The sequence below is a fragment of the Spermophilus citellus genome (assembly GCF_964194105.1).
Source record: "Spermophilus citellus genome assembly, chromosome: 7".
NCBI classification, from domain to species: Eukaryota; Metazoa; Chordata; class Mammalia; order Rodentia; family Sciuridae; genus Spermophilus; species Spermophilus citellus.
The window spans coordinates 63,785,941-63,803,638 of record NC_138188.1 but is presented as its reverse complement, the minus strand read 5'-3'; the positions used below and the strand labels follow the sequence as shown (position 1 = coordinate 63,803,638).

Genomic DNA, 17,698 nt, shown 5'->3' with positions numbered 1-17,698 from the left:
GCTCTGCTGTCTTCCTGCCATAAATGCTCTTCTAATCCCAATCCCACCTCAGCTTCCAGAGCTGCCACAAAGTTTCTCGTGAATTTGGCTTCACCTTCCTTCTCAATACAGGAATGCTCTGGTCCTACTCCTTTATGATACCAAACTATCCTACAACAAGAAACACTACAGTTGATTATGGCGGAAAGACTCAATTTTACCCATCTTTAATATTTGCAGGTGCAAGGAAAATGCCTTGGTGACTGTGAGTTGATGCTGATTCGTGCCCCACTGGTAATTAATTCTTCTGGAGTAGTACTAAAAGAAGTTCTTTCTCTTGGCAATTGTGGCCATGGAATAATGAGCTGAAAATGACGGCAGATACCAATTAAATGTTTAGTCAGGGCTGGGGATGTGGCTCAAGCGGTAACGCGCTCATCTGGCATGCACGAGGCGCTGGGTTCAGTCCTCAGCACCACATAAAATAAAGATGTTGTGTCCACCGAAAACTTAAAAACAAATATTAAAAAAATTCTCTCTCTCTCTCTCTTTAAAAAAAAGTCAGGGTAGAAGGTATATGAGGCTCCTCTGTCAGAGTTTTCACATTTCATGGCCATGACCCAAAGTGATGGCTATGGCTCTGAGAGTTACAGTCTCAATGAGAACAATATTCTTCCATTGGGTATGTTTAGAGAACCTCAGGGATGTCACTGTTCACTTTCCAAGATCCTACTTCATGTAACTTCCCTGAGGACTTCCGTTGCACTTAACTTCTCCTCCTTAGGCTCTTTTTCATCTGTCCTCCTCTTGTACATTCAGATTTCTAGATTTCTTTTCTCAGTGATCTTTTTCACTTAACTTATCTCCTATAACATCAGAATCAAGATAGAGCTCTGGCCCAGACCACTCTCCTGAGCCTCAAACACTTAGAGGGAGCTTCTCTAGAAAGTCTTCAACTGAAATTCCACAAAGACATAAATGAATACCCACAGGGTCCCTCCCAAATTCATCCTCACATTCCTCCTTTCTCTGTTTCCAATTTTCTCCATTTTCTTGAGGCTATCCTCAACTCTTTCCCTCACTGCCTCACCCGCCCCCCCGACACACACATTAACTTCTCTGATTATTAATCTTGCAGATCTCTCCCTTCCTTTCATCATCAGCACTATTGTCTTTGTTTGTAAGACTCACACTACTTCTCCCTAGACTACTGATAGAACCTCCAAATAGAACCTTCTGTCCCTCTGGTTTCATTCGTCTACGACTCATTCTGTATTTAAAAACATAAATACGATTAGGCTACTCTTCTGCTTTTAGTCAGTTATCCTCCTAGCGCCCCATCTACTATAATGTCCAAAGTCTTGATATCCAAGACCCTTCCTGAGCAATCCCACCTAAGCTGCCTTAATCTCATTTTTTTGCAGTAGTTCCATACAAATTCTTCCCTGCAAATGAGTTATGGTTTTCATAAAGGGGATATCTTGCCTTCTTGCTCTTCTCACCACCCAGAAACTACCACCATCACCACTCATTTAATCTCCACAAAAGAGTCAACCTCAGAAAAATAAGCTCTGGAAAAACCTACCCAGAAGTCCTGTATTTTCTTCCTTCCAGCTGGGTTGGAATATTGTGTAGGGAGGCTTTGGTCTATTTGTTTTTCTCCCTCTAGGTCTATGAGTTGCTTAAGGAAAGGGAATTGCCTTATTCCTCTCTGAATCCTCATTGCCTAACAAAGTACTCGACACTGAATAAATGTTTGTTGAATGATGTAACAAGAAAAGAAATCAGCCACATATTAAGCAACTGGGTTAGAGATTTGATTTCAATGTCAAAGGAGAAAAAAACAAATACTAGGGATTTGAAAACAACCCCTTGGGTAAGCTCACTAAACCTGTGTTCATCTAGTCCCAATGTGTTTCTACCTGCTAAAAAGAATTGAGAAGGTCGAGCGCCGAATTGAACAAAAGGGAGCAAAACTAGATTTACCCTCAGAAAAAACATACTGATAGAAATGGGAAGGAAAATGCTAGGGACGTTAGCTGATATTTCCTTAAGGTCTCCTGCATTTCTTACAAAAATAATTGACATCAAACTGGGGACAGAGCTCAGTGGTAGAGCACTTGCCTAGCATGCATCAGGGCCTGGGTTTCATCCCAGCACTGGAGGTAAGAAAAGCATTAAGAGTTTGCTTATTTTCTGAAAGGATATTTATATAGCAAACAGCCTGGGAAGGTAGAGAAAGGGTCTCTTGCCAGGGATAAGGACAGTGTTTTTTCCTGAGCATAATAATATAATTCTCTAAGAACAGATGTTATGCAGTTTTGCTAGTCGGCTTCTTGTGAGATTAGAGGTTTTCTTACATTCCAGGTTTCTCACCTATGACTGTGTGCACAGGATCCATTTGAGTCACTCCTCACTGCTCCTAGGAAACCTAGGTGGGATAGAGGTGCAAAGTAAGCCAAAGCAAACATGGCATGCATGCCACCTGCTGTGAACTAAAGGATGAATAAAGTCATCTGACTCAGGAATCTCATGTCTTCCATGAGCAGCTATGAATTGTGGCAGACTAACTTGTTCCCATACAATGGAGCAAAATCTTAGACTCTTCACAGGGTGACAGGACTAAAGACAGAACAAAAACAAAAAAGAATAAGTGATCAATCAATGTCTGTAAAATTGAATAATGCCAGAAAATAAGACTCTGATACTATATGGTAGTTAGAGCAAAGACTTTACAGTCAGTATAGGTTCATAACCTAACTCTTCTACTTATTAACTATATGACCCCTCTCTGAGCTTTATACCCTCATACGCAGTTTCTTCAGAAAACCTTACCTTCCCTAGATTTCAATGTCTTCATCATAAAATAGAAATACTAACATTACATTCTGTTATAGTTGTTGTGAGAATTAAATGAGCCAAAATATGCAAAAGGCTTAAATTGTTCCTGGCATATAAAGACTGATATTTAAGAAGTGCATTCTGATGCTTGAACTTCATTCCATAATCAGTTTTGAAGAAAGGAAATAACATTACTAGGTATTTACCAATTTACTTTAGAAATAAACCTTGATAAAAATTAAATGGTATATACACATGTATGTTTATAGGCATATGTGTGTGTATTTCAACCATTAAAAATAATGAAATCTGGCCTTTGCAACAATATGAATGGAACTAGAAATAATTATGTTAAGCCAAATAAGCCAGGCACAGAAGGGCAGATACCACATGATGTCGCTCATATGAGGAATCTAAAAAGGTTCATTTCAAGAAGTTGAGATTAGAATGGTGGTATTAATTAGAGGATGTAGATACTGAAGAAAGGGATAGGGAAGAAGTATGGCAAAAGGTTGATTAATGTTTACTAAGTTACAGGAGCAAGAAGTTCTTTTCTACAGCATAGTAAAGTGATTATAGATAATGATAATATTCTGTATATTTTTCTAAAAAGTGAAAAAAGGAATTTGAACATTTTCAACATAAAAAATGCTGTAAGTTTGAGCCCATAGATAGGATTACCCTAATGTATACATGTATCAAAATATCACATTATATCACATGTACATATTTATGTTTATATACCAGTTAAAAATTAAAACTAAAAACATTTAAAAATTATTATATGGTACATATAATAAAAATAAAGAGAACTGAGAGGATATGAAAGAGAGGATCCACCAAGAGATAGCTGTAATAGTACAGGAGTAAAAACATCATAACTGGGATTTATGTGACAACAACAGAAATTAAATATAATTCAAGAAATATTTTATTGCTGGTACTTACAGGATTTAGCAAATGACAGAAATATAAATATTAACTTATATTTATACAATTGCTATATAAAAGGCCTTTTTATATACCTGAGGCTTATAATATGAGTAAACTCAGAGAAAAGTAACAGATGTAAGATGGTAAACGTAATAAAGGGAAAATAGGCAAAATGCCTAAAAAGATGTAGGAGACAATGATGACTATAGAGGCCTATGGATATTCTGAGTCTGAAACCCTGAAATTTATAGTTGTGATAGCTTTCCATTGCTATTACAAAATACCTGAGGAAAAAAATGACTTAAGAGAGGCAAGGTTTACTTTGACTCATGGCTTCAGAGGTTTTAGTCCACAGTTATTTGGCCCCATTGCTGTGAGCTTGAGGTAAGGAACATCATCATTGTAGGGATATAGTGTGGTGAAGCTAAGCTGCTCACCTTTTGGCTGTCAAGAAGTGGGAGTGGTGGGTCAGGAGACAAAAATGAACTTTTCAAATTCATGCCCCCCAGTGAACTACTTCCTCCAACTAGGCCCCATTTTCTAAAGTTTCCACCCCCTCCCAATAGCGCCCCCATCTGGCACTATTCAACACATGAACATGCAGAGGACATTCTAGATCCAAACTGTAACATTCCTTCTCTGGCCTCCAAAGGCTCATTCCCATCTCAAAAACAAACAAACAAAAAACCATTCAGTCCATCTCCAAAAGGTCCATATAGTCTTAACAATTCCAGCATTGCTCAAAAGTCCCAGCTGGACAAACTTCAAACTCTGAAGCTCCATGTCTAGCATCCAGGTGCATGGTGGCATGATGTGAGCTCCAAAAGGCTTGGCAGGCCCAACCCGGTAGCCTTACTGGCTGTAGTTAGTTCACATGGCCTTCCCCATGGGCTGGCTCTGCTTGCTGCCTGCAGCTTCTCTCAGCAGATGTTCCACATTCCTGGCACTGCTAACTTCCACAAATCTCCATTGTCCCTTCAGATTCACATGTTACTCTCACTGGCTACCGGCAGGAATTCTGACTCTGTCATACAAGCTTGGATTCTCAGGCTTTCTTTGGAAATCTTAATGGAAGCCTCCATGACCCTTCTAACTACTGCATTCTGCATGCCTGCAAAACCAGCATCATGTGAATGATGCCAAGATCTGCTGCCAGCAGTCTTCTGAGTTCACACAAGAATCATACATTAAACTCTGTTTACAACATTCTAGGGATTCTCCAGTCTGAATCTCCAAGCCTTCTGAAACTTCTCCCACAAACCAGTTCCAAACGTTTCTGTACCACATGAATAGGCATACTCCCAGCAACAATCCTACCTCTTGGTACCGATTTTCTATTAGTCAGCTTTCTGTTGCTGTGACAAAATACATGAGAAAGGTAATTTAAAGGAGTTAAGATTTATTTTAGCCCATAGTTTCAGAGATTTCAATCCACACCTACTTGGTCTCATCACTGTGGACTTGAAATAAGGCAGAACATCATAGCAGGGGAGGGGTGCAGTGAAGCAAAGCTGCTCACCTCATAGCTACCACAAAGCAGGGGAAAGGGCTAGTGATATAATAAATTCTTCAAAGGCATGCCCCAGTGAACTATTTCCTCCAATCAGGATCCACTTCCTCAATTTTCTATTACCTCCAAATAGCACCATCAGCTGGGACCAAGCCTTCAACATGTAAATCTCCAGGGGACATTCCAAATCCAAGCCATAACACCAGTTGAAAATGCCAAGTCTGTGCTCCAAAGAGGTTGAGCTACATGTGCACATCTGGGTCTCATCAGAACAGAAAATATGATGAAGTCATATGCGGTGGTGGGGGGGAGATGAACAGGGTAGCGTGTAAAGAACAGGGAAAGAAACAGAGATAGAAAGTAGAATGTAGGGGCCCGTGGAAGAGAGCTACAACTAATACTAAGTGTCCCCAGGAAAAGCATAAGTAAAGATGTGGGAAAGTGGAAAACAGGAATAGCTGGTAATGTCATGTGCTACAGTAAAACAATAATGGGGCAAGTTCTGAAAAGATAGTCTCAGAGGCAGCCAGGCTGCAATGGGTTAATTTATCAATTATCAAAAAGTAGGTAGAAAGGAGAGAAAACAGTAGAAAGGAAAGAGTTGGAAATAAAAGAAAATAGATGACTTGGAGAAATTATTCCAAAGATGGAATCTGGAACAACTAGGGAAAGGATTACCTTGAAACAAGAATAGGAAATTTATTGCCATGAGACAAAAAAGAAAGAAGTAAAGATATAGGAAATATATTGAAATGGAGGACAGGGACATTGAGAAAATGCCTATAATGTCAATTTATCAATACAGTATGAATTGCTGAAACTACAAATCAAAGGTTTGGGTCTAACTAGGAGAAAAGGAGAAAGAACACCTATGACTAAATATAAGTAAATAGACCCAACAAAGTAAAAAGATCAGAGAGTCTAGTAGGTTCAAGAGTGTACAGTGGAGAGGTCAAGAGTCAAGGGACCCCCAGAGTATGGTGATTAGGGACAAGGTCCTAGGGTTAGTCAGGATAGGTCCAAAACTCATCCTGCTGCTTCTCAGATATGAAACATCAGGCAAATTACCTAACCTCTCTATGCCTCATCTGAAGATAATATGATGATATTATCCACTTTGTATGATTGTCATTTGGATCAAAGATTCTAATAAAATACAAATTGCTAATAATAGAGTTTCTCTCATAGTGCACACAGCTTTGTTTTTTGAATTCATTATATGTTCATTAATGTGGTTGACCCACAAGAAAGAAACAAATTTTTGAAATGATTTACACTAATGAATAAATGACAGACCACAAATCATGCTTTAAAGTGGACTGCTACTAGTCCCAGACATCTCTAGTTTGCTCATGCTATGGTCTGAATATTTGTTTCCTTCTAAAATAACCTCAAGGTGGTGATTATCACCCTTTGGAAGGTGATTAGATCCTCAGGGTAGAACTCTCATGAAAGAGAGTAGTGCTCTTTTAAAATAGGTCCAAGGGAACTCATTTGACACTTTGATCCTATAAGGACACAGCTGGATTTAAAAACCATTAAACAGGCCCTGCCAAACACCAACCAACTAGACCTATCAATGCCTTGGATTATGGCTTTCAGGTCCAGAACTGTGAGAAATAAATATTTGTTCTTTATAAGCTATCCAATTTATGATATTTTTGTTATAGTATTTTGAACAAACTAAGATAGATCAATTTCAGGCTTTGTCATAAGTAAAAAAAAAAAATAAAAATAAAAATAAAAAATTCCAGCATAGTATGTGGGACAAGAGACAACTTTCAACTTCCTTTTACTACCAGATTATTATTATAGCTTCTTGAAAAATTCTATTTCTAAATCCATGGATTCTTTGTAAAATCTAAATCTCTGCCACTCCCATTACGACCCCTGAGTTTCTACATCAGCTATAGAAAGCTGAAATAAAACATACTTCTATACATTGTGTTGAACAGTATCACATTTAGCACACTTCAAATTTGTATGTCAAAACTGCCTATGTTGGGGTGGGGTTGTGGCTCAGTAGTAGAGTACTTGATGAACATGTGTGAGGCCCTGGGTTTGATTCTCAGCACCACATATAAATAAGTAAAATAAAGTTCCATTGACAACTAAAAAAACTATTTTAAAAAACCCCTGCCTATATTGGATATCCTCATTAGGGATGGATGTGAGAAGTCCTGCACAACTTAGAAGATTGCTGAGCCACAAAGTAGCCACACCTTCTTAAAATTCCCTCCACATACCAGAGAAATCCATGTATCCCAAGTTCCAGGAGATTAAGCCACTGGTTCTGCCTTTAGTCATTTCTGTCTGGCATGATAGCTCTAATACCTCCATGTTTACTACTTCTCATCATGTTACTATGCAAGTATTTACAAGAGTATATTACAAAGGATAAATTTTAATAGAATGCATTACAGCTAGTCATTTTCTTTGATGTCTCAAAGATCTGGGTAGAGTTTATTTCCTCCTACTTAATCCCTCACAAAACATTTACAGAGCACCATTAATATAAGTAAACTCTTCAATATCCCTTTATCAAAATGCCATCACCAGTTACAACTCTGGATTTCATAATGCACTTACCAAGGATACCTTTCCCCATACCACACATCCCATTTAAGCCTAGTTCATCATTTTAGTACTTAAGTGCCTACAAGCATGAAGGAGTCTCCATGAGGCAAGAGAACTCACACCCATTGTAGGATAATCATCTTTCCAAACTAGCATCAAAAGCCAATACAACCCTATAGCTACTTCAACCATCAAAAGAGACCCCAAAGGTTTCAGTTCCATTCCCATTGAAAATGCTTGCTTTAAGGAGTTCTTAAAAATGGCCTGGGGGACTGGGGATATAGCTCAGTTGGTAGCTTCTTGACAAATTCTAAGTTCCTGGATTCTTTGTAAGACCTAAATCTCTGCCACTCCCATTCTGACCCCTGAATTTCTATATTAGCTATAGAAAGCTGAAATAAAACATACTTCTATACATTTATGCCTTGCATGCATAAGGCCCTAGGTTCAATACCCAGCACCACCAAAAGAAAAAAAGAAAAAAAAAAAGGCTGGACTGGATGTTCTAAAACGGGGCATATGTTAAGAACCCCAGCTCTGGACTCAGACTGCCTGGATTCAGATCTTCTGAATTTTTGGAGTCTGAACTTAAACTTACTATGTCTCTTTCTTCATCATAAAATGGAAATAATAATGCCTGTCTATAGGGCTATTTTCAAGATTAAATGAAATAGTACATGAAAAGGATCTAGAAATCTGCCCAGCATCTAAGAAAGAATTCAAATAGATTAGTTATTAGCTGTGATTTCAAGTGCCTGCTTACATAGTGGGTACTTAAGCACTCTTTAGAGAATACTGATTTTATGAATCTGCCTAAACTTAAGTTATGCAAGGTTTCCTAAATACAACAAGAGCATTGCACAAATCAATTATCATTAGAACTGGAAAATCCATATACCATACATCTATTTGTTTCATTAATAAAATATCTTTTAAAAATGAGCTTACTAAAAAAGTGTATAAATAAATAAAAGAAAATGTGTTTTCTTTCTGAGGACTACACCATAAATAAAATACATTATGTTTAAACTGACGGATAGTTAGCTGAACATTCATTTCCTAATTTCCCTTGTCTCTCTAGCTCCCCAAATCTGCACAAGTACAAGATCAGCTACATAAAACTCTTACCTGTGTTAATGACCTATAAATGCCAGTCAGTAAGATGATGCATTCTCATTAGTGGTCTTCACCTCATTAGAAGCCTGCTTTCACTGATAATGGACCTCAGAGGTCAATAAAAAAAAAATCTAGGAAAGAACTCTTTTTAATTTAACAGATGGACAGGTGTTTGGAAGCCAAGAGCTGTTCATGGTTGCATTCCACATGCCTACGAAAATTGCAAAGACATCTGCAGAAACCTAGCACTAAATCCCAACATGGTTCCTACTGAAGAAGCCACCAATAACTCTAATACAAGAGAGGACAAAATATAAATTTGATTGGATTTCCCCATTTAGTTTTCTGAAAGTACTAAGAGTCATCAGAGTGATCTCAATAGCTCCCTGGAAAACACATCTCTATTAAACAATCAAGAATTTGATTTAATATCTGATTTCATCTCATCTAATAAATAAATGAACTGCAGGAGCAGCCTCCTTAAAAAAAAAAAAAAAAAGTGCAAAGTCATCCCCCCAGCCTTTTCAACCAAAGAACCACTATTGGAACATGAGTTACAATAGTTAAGTAATGTTTAAAAAAAAAAAAAAAGTGGTTTATTTCTGCTGTTCCTCAAAGCCTCCATTCCTTTCTCCAAAGGGATTATTCAGTCTAAATGTGCCTGGGTGATTCTGTGACTACCTAATAAGGCAAACTGGGATTCACTTAAATAAGGGCACTTGTGAAGGTAAGAACAGGGCTACTGGGCAAGCGTGCTAAAAGCAATTTCTACGATATGAAGGCTTATGCATGCACAAGTTATCCAAAGTGAGATGTTCTCAGAGATAAGCTGAAAAGTCTAAAGCAACCTCTTCAAAATAAACAAGGCAAATCTTATCAATTCAAGAGAAATCACATTCACAAAAACTCCTTGCATTTCTGTCAAATATGTATTTACAAACTATGCAGGAAAGAACTTGTGTCATACGACTGATATCCTGGCCAAGTCTCAAGATTTATAGTTAGTGACATTTGCAGTAACCAGGTAGCAAATTGAATCTCACAGGAAAGGGATGAAATATGGAAATGTAAAGTGAGTCCAAAAATAGTATTTTTCTTACCCGAAAAAGTGAAGCCTGGGAAATGTATGGATGGCTTTGTGTACTTATCTAAATCCCCTTTTCTATCATAAAATATTCACATTTCAGAAAAGCAAAATGAAGCAAAGAGGTAGCAAAGTAGAAAAAAATATTCAAATGTTCAAAATACTGTCTGTTCATAAATGCTCCAGAGCAGAAAATGAAAAGCAGAATTTGATCGGGCTTTTCTTTCAGACCTTTCAATGATGATCCCGCTGATGCCACAGAATTCCGCAAAAACTTATCCAGACAGTCAAGGAGACCTTGTAATTTGCAAAGAGTTGCCACAAGCATGTAGCTACACTTCACACAATAATCAAGACTTAATATTTCCTATCCTTCACCTTTGCTGACCTGTCAAAAAAAAAAAAAAAAACCCATGTCCCATCCTCAGAGGATGCTTTCCAGTCATGTTCGGAACTCTTCAATTCTCTACTAAAAGGAGCAAGCATCTAAGCAGCTTCGCAAGTAGCTCATTCAGTGGTTGACACACTCATCTGTCACTTAGCCTCTCTCAAACCTGTGGAATAATCCATTCCTTGGACTTAATGATACCTCTTTTAAAAAAAAATGTACAGGAGCTCATTGGTTTTTGTAAAGACAATGTCAAGAAACTCGCAATTCGATAGGATTTCATTTAAAATCCTTTTAGAAAGTGGAATCTGTAAAAGCTAATTACTCCCAAACAGGAAATTAACTGAAACACACACACACACACACACACACACACACAAACACACACACACACACCAAGCACACGTGCACAACACTCAAACTGGAGGGGTGGGGGGAATCGGTCAGGCGCTTAGAAAGTATGAGTTAGGTAAAAGGCACACGGCCCTGGGTCGTGGTTTCTGCTCCAGAGCTGACGCTCCCAGAGGACACGCTGGTGACAGCGTTCCCGCGGCGCTCCGCCAGGGACAACCCAAAGATCCCTCTTGGTGCCTGCCGGCATATCATCCCTCCTTCCTTCCCTTCTCGGAGCGAAGGGCTCCGCCCGCGGTGACCGCAGCAGGTCAGGGTGGGGCGGGGGCGCACGGGCGCCGGCTCTCTCCACTCGTTCGGGAGCATGCGGGCGCCACTTACATGCCTGGCTGGAGCTGTAGGGCGCTTCCTGGCGGCCAGCTGGCGGCCACCCAAGCGCAGAAGCACCAGAGCCACAGTCGCGAGGTCATCTCAGCGAGGCCAAGCCGCTCCGGCCACCGCCCGAACTGCGCGCTGAGCGCCGCTCGGAATCCTCCGAGTCCGAACCCGGCGCAGAAGTTGGGCTCGCCGGGCAGAAGTTGGAGTGCAGGGCTTGCGGGCCCGCGAGGTGCGTCTCCCTGAGGAGGGCGCGGCAGCGGCTCGGCCCCACCGGGCGCCACAGGCGATTGGGAGCCCAGGAGGAGCGGCCAGAGGAGCCCCCGAGGCGCGGTGGCCGGCGAGCTGCACGGTCCTGCTCCGCCGGGAGCGACTGGAGCAGAGCGAGCCCAGCGGCCCCGCAGCCCCCGCAGCCCGGGTGCCATGGAAACGCGCTCGCCGCCCTCCCGCCCCGGCCCCTCCGGAGCGCTTAAAGAGACAGCCCCGCTGCCACCGCGGGCTCGACGCGTTGTTGGGCGTCCCCCACCCCCCAGCGCCCTCCTCACCCCCCTCCTCTCCGCGCCAGCGCTGCGGGGACTAGAAGCGGCGGGGGCTGGGCAGTGGGAGCAGTGGGAGAAGCAGCTGGGACGCAGAATCAGGGGTTTCGCTGAATACTCAGCCTGACTCTACTCCCAACCTCTTCTGATCCACCCTCTAAGCACACACACCCCAAAGCCCGCTAAAGACGCTAAGCTGCTCTGGTTTTCAGCCTCACACACCAACCTGCTCAGAACCAACCAGCTGTGCATCTGCTACAAGCAGAGACCAAAAGAAGGCTGACTTTTGATTCACTCTCCTTCAGCTCACTCCCTACCTCGAGTCTGGGGAGTAACACTAGACTAAGGGAGGTGTGTTTGAAGTGAAAACCAAATGGTAGTTGATTGAGTCAAATCTCTTGCCAAATCGACAGTTGCAGGACACATCTTCAGCTCATCCAGAAATCCTAGTTACTCAAAATGAGATAATCTCCCTTCATTTTATTTGGCCACCGTCTCACCCAATTTAGGCACCAGAGTTATAGGAAGGAGCCAACCGTTCTATAAAACTACTCCATCCTTCCCTGCAAACCAACTCCCTTTCCCTAAAAATATACGGAGAAGCCTTCAGTTGCGAGCCCCCACGGCCCTTCCAGAAGGGAACAGCGTCTGCTCTGAACGCGAAGCTTGGGTTGCGGTGCTGGCTAGCGCTGCCCGGGACGCACAGCCAAGAGTAGCGCGGTCGCCAGCAGCTCCCGCCTGAGGCTATGCCTGTGCTCGGCGCCAGCTGCTGTCTGGAAGGCCGCAAACCTCTGGAGTCTGTTTCGTGAAAATAAAAATCTATGGTGCAATGTGCCCTCCAACAAGGACAGCCCAAGCTCTGGAGCCATCGTCTGCAGTTTAACCCTGCAGAAAATGGAACCGTCTGCAATGAAACAACTTTTTTCCTTTATTTCTAAACTTACCAAAAGTGTCTATCCAAGGACTCATTCATAATCAAACACTAAAAGGGATACCACCTGATTTCCACAGTCCTAGGACCCCTAAAATGATTTTTCTCAGAAGGTGTTTTTGGACTCCCTCTTGCCCTTCATAGTTGAATTAACCATCTGGCTTTTAATTTCAGTCTTCTAAGCCTTTGTTCCCTTTTTTCTCTTTCTGCTTTTTCTGTCACTAAAGAAGCAATTGGACATTTACAGGAGGGACTGAGGAGCACACTTTTGGGAGGTTTCTGAAAAGGAATAAAAAGATGAGAGTGGGAGAGAACCACACTCCTGAATTTTTTAGCATTCTGTAACTTTGCTCTCCTTGTTTATTTAAGTTTGTAATTCATGCTAACTTGCAATGTTTTCTATTCCTCAGACTTGTCTGCATAATTTTAACTTTTTAAAATCAAGTTTACAGTGAAAAATTCTGTAAAAACACAACTAGATGATATCTTTATCTTTTGGCAAGTATCTTGAACACAGAATTTTAGAGCTGTTTACACAATAGAAATCATTATCTGACCCCTGTGTTTCATGAAAGAGGAATTAATTCTTACTTCCCTTTCTAAACACCAGTTATACATGAACCAGGCCTTCTCCAAACCCAAGAGATAGTGGACTTGGTACTGACACCAGCTGTGGAGATGCATTTTCCTGTGGCTAACTCTCAATTAATTCTGCTAACAATAGGCCCAGCACAGGTTAGTAAAATACACTGGTAATTTTAAAATTTATTTTTAGCTGTTAATTCTAAATTCTCCTCAACAAAATTGATTACTTAATTTCACCTCCTCTTCTTTTTCCTCTCCCTCTTCTAGGGAAGCACTATTGAACAGTAAAATGACCAAAGGCAGGTGGGGTACTATAAGGATGGGAATTAAGAAACTGGATAAGCCATAATGATTACAGCTTCTGAACTAGTGTAATGATTGTATAAGGTATGTGTACAGGTACAAAGATTAACCCTCTCCATGGATTCAGTTTTCTAGTTTGTCCTTTGGATGAAACTTAAAGGCTCCAGTTTATTTCAATACTGTTTGATCCTAATTGTTTTGATGAAAATTTATAGTGTACCTAAAGTTAATATAGATTAACTGTTCCCTGAAATTTCCTGTGACTTGCTAAGCCTTTCTTTGCTTATGGACTAGTTTTAACTCTGCATGAGTCTATCTTCAACTAATCTCATTCCCTTTGGGTATGTAAAAAGTTTCTATACAATTTTCTTTATATTAAAGAAAGACAAATTTAGTATAAGTCATGGCTGAAAAGAGCTATTTTAAAATAATACAAAAATATATATGAATTATTTGATTGCATGGTTGTTTAGTAAAGGACAGTTTAGGTACATGGAAAGTAAATCACAAATTAGAAAAATTTCCTTCCATGATTTTGAAAGCACTTTATTGTAGATGAACATCTAAAATAGTATGGATGTGACAGGCTAAATATTAGTGTACATTTCATAAAGTAATGTTGATTTTATATTATTCTAGCACGGCTTATAACATGAAAACAATGCCATGTAAGCAATTATCCTTAAGTGAAAAAGCAAATGCATTAAAGTTTTTACCATAAACTGACATGAATCCAGCACTTCCTTTGTAATATGTGCATACAATTTAAAAATAACTGGTTATGTGGTTTGATTGGCTGGTTATGCCATATCTTTAAAACAGGAGAGCATTATGAAACCTGTTGGCTACAGTCTTACAGATTAAAATAGCAATAGTTTGGTGGTTTCAGGGTTCTATGAACACACAAATTGAGGCTAGATACAGAAGAAAAAGAAAAGACAAGACCAGTTAATTATACCTTTATTGCCCAGAGTGAAAGACATTAAATTAACAAAGAAAGAGAATGAGCCAGGTACACAAAGAATCAGTTTTAAAAATCAAGAGAAGTGTTATGCTAATAATACCCCTTGCTCAGACATAAATTTCATGGGGTACAAAAACCAGATTCATCATGAATTGGCTTTACTTTTGTGAATGATCTTTTACACTTGCCTACCTACATAGGCTCTTAAAAATAGATTTGACAAAGTAGATGAATGTTCTCTCCAAGAGGAGTCCAAAAGATTAGGAGAGAAGGGCGATCTCCAGTGGGCATGCCACATACCATTCTCTCTCCCTCCATACCTGCATCTAAGGGGTAATAAATCTAACGAGCTTCTTCCTTGTTAGGAGGTGGAGTAAGCCAATTTCATGCTTTATGTATGCTGGTTGTAAAAAGGAATGCTTACCTAAAAAGAAATAGATTCCGACCAGATGTTCTCAAAATCTTCCTCAGCTGCTGCTTGAAGCTTTACAGTCACCGAATACTTTATCTTCTCGTCTATCTTCTTCTAATTGAGAAATTGTTGATCCATGCAGTACGACAAGCAGGCTGCTGCAAAAACCTTCCTGCCAAAGCTTTTCAGCCCTGCTCTCCTTCTGCACAAAAACTTCTAGTGTCTATACGGGGACAGAAAAAAAAAGCAGGCCACTTCATCCAGCAGGTGTTGTGGGTTGAAAGAGGAGGAGGTCAGAAAGCAATTCTTCAAAGGATAGCTTCTGTCACCTGAAAATGTAATAAATTGCCATTACAGAAATGCCTACAAGCACTAATGAGCCATGTACATTGAAATCTTGATGTCAGGAAAAAATAGAATGAAATTCACCCAGGAACCAACTGGGATCGTCACACCAAGATGTGAATAATCATTCTTGCTTTGATTTCATCTGCCACTAAATTTTGTTCCTACAGACCTATATTCCTCTCTCTCTTTAAAGGGATTAAAAATTCAACATAAAACTCCTAAGATGTTTGTCTAGTGATTTATACATAATTACTCAGTGCTGTGATACTTATTGGCCATAATGACTTACAAATCATATGTAAGTGATAATGGAATTACTAGCTCTGAAATTACATATGCTTATTGGAACCTAATTAGAAGCTTAGCCCAGACATACATTTGTACTTTTTTCTGAAACTATACTATGCATTTGCATAGCTGATGCTTTTCGGTATATACGGAAATAAGACACATGTAACATTAAATTTACAGTCTTCACCATTCTTAACTGTACAGTTCAGTAGGGTTGTGTATATCCACATTGTTGTGCAACAGATCTCTAGAATGTCTTCATTTTGCAAAATTGAAGCTCTATACCCATTAATATAATAAATTCTCCCTCCTTCTCTCCAGCCCTTAGCAGTCACCTTTCTATTTTTTCTTTCTATATTGACCACTTTAGATATTTCACAGGAGAATCATAAAGTATTTGTTTTAGTTTTTTTGTGAAAGGCTTGGTATATTTAGCGTCTTTTCATTATTTTGATAAGAGGCATTCTAACAGGTGTGAGGTGAGATCTCATTTGATTTTAATTTGCATTTCCCTGATGATTAGAGATATCCAGCAACTTTTTATGCATCTGTTGGCTACTTTTATGTCTTTGGAAAATGTGTATTCGGATTCTCCTCCCAGTTTTTAATTGGGTTATTTGTTTTCTTGCCCTTAAATTGTTTGATTTTCTTACATTGTTTGGATATTAATCCTTCATCAGAGGTATGGTTGGCAAATATTTTCTTCTATTTTTAGTTGTCCCTTCACTTGTTGATTATTTCCTTTGCTGTAAACATGTTCTTTAGTTTAATGTAATTCTATTTGTCTATTTTTGCTTTTGTTGACTATGCTTTGGGATTCATAGACAAAAAAATGTTGCCCAGAACCAATAATATGGCACTTTCCCTCTGTGTTTTATCTCACTAGTTTTACAGTTTTTTAAGTTTTAGTCTTTACACCATTTAGAGTTGATTTTTAAATCTAGTGTGGGATAAGGGTCTAATATCATTATTCATTAATAAATGGCATTTGTCCCAATGCCATTTATTAAAAAGATCATCTTTTTTCCCCATTGTGTGTTCTTGGTATCTTTGTAGGAAATCAGCTGATTCTAAATGCTTGGATCTATTTATTGACTCTCTTTTGTTCCATTGGTCTGTGTCTGTTTTTATGACGACCTTACTGCTTTGATCACAATACTTTTGTAGTATATGTTGAATCCAGGTATTGGGAGGCATCCAGCTTCATTCTTTTTGCTCAATGTTGCTTTAATTGTTGTTCCATATGAATTTTGGGATTAATTTTTCTATTCTGTGAAAAATGTTATTGGAATTGTGATAGAAAGTACAAGCAAAATGTCCATGTTTCTTAACATAGCTCATGTTAGGCAACATGGACATTTTGGCAATTTGAATTTTCAGCACATGATCATGAGATCTTTCTACTTATTGTTGTCTTTTTAGTTTCTTTCATCTGTGTTTCATTAAGTTCATTTATAGAGATCTTTCACCTCCTTCATTAAATTTTTTTCTAAGTGTTTTGTTTGGGGAGCTATTATTTGTTTTCTTGATTTCTTTTCTAGATACCTCATAGTATATGTTCAGTTTATATTTTGCAACTTTACTGACTTTTTTAGTTCTAAGAGTTTTGGGGAGGACTCATTAGAGTTTTCTACATAGCAGAACATGTCATCTGCAAACAGTGACAATTTTACTTCTTTTCCATTATGGAAGCCTTTTAGTTCCTTTTTTTGCCAAGTTGTTCTGGACCTAACTTTCAGTACTATGTTGTGTAGAAGTGATGAGATTGCGCATCCTTGTCTTTCAGATCTTAAAAAGATTTAAACTTTTTACTATTGAATATTCTATTAGTTGTGGGCTTGTAATATATGACCTCCATTATAATGTGATTCATTCTTATATACCTAGCTTGCTAAGTGTTTTTATTATGAAAGCTCCTTGAATATTTTCAAATGCTTCTTCTACATCTATTGATGTAGGAGAGGATCATAAAACTTTTTGTCCTTCATTCTGTTAATTGACTGATTTTCCTATATTAGTCCAACCTTATATTCCTAGGATAAGTCTCACTTGATTTTGGTAAATGATCTTACATTGTGCAGATGAATTCTGTTTGGTAGTATTTGTTTAGAATTTTCATATGAATATTCATTGAGAATATTGGCCTCTAATTTTCTTTTCTTATAGTACTTTCA

At 39.0% G+C, this 17,698-nt stretch overlaps 1 protein-coding gene across 1 annotated transcript in view; it reads right to left on the bottom strand.

The window, feature by feature from the left end:
• The window catches only part of LOC308653302 (EGF-like and EMI domain-containing protein 1), a gene marked incomplete at its 3' end in the record, with an annotated part of 544,710 nt that extends 533,128 nt beyond the window's left edge, over window positions 1–11,582 (bottom strand). The window contains exon 1 of the mRNA XM_081301909.1: window positions 11,161–11,582. Within this exon, the coding sequence (XP_081158035.1) occupies window positions 11,161–11,579 (419 nt within the window). The 5' untranslated portion in view covers window positions 11,580–11,582. The remainder of the gene's footprint in view (window positions 1–11,160) is intronic.
• Between the last annotated feature and the right edge of the window lie 6,116 nt (window positions 11,583–17,698).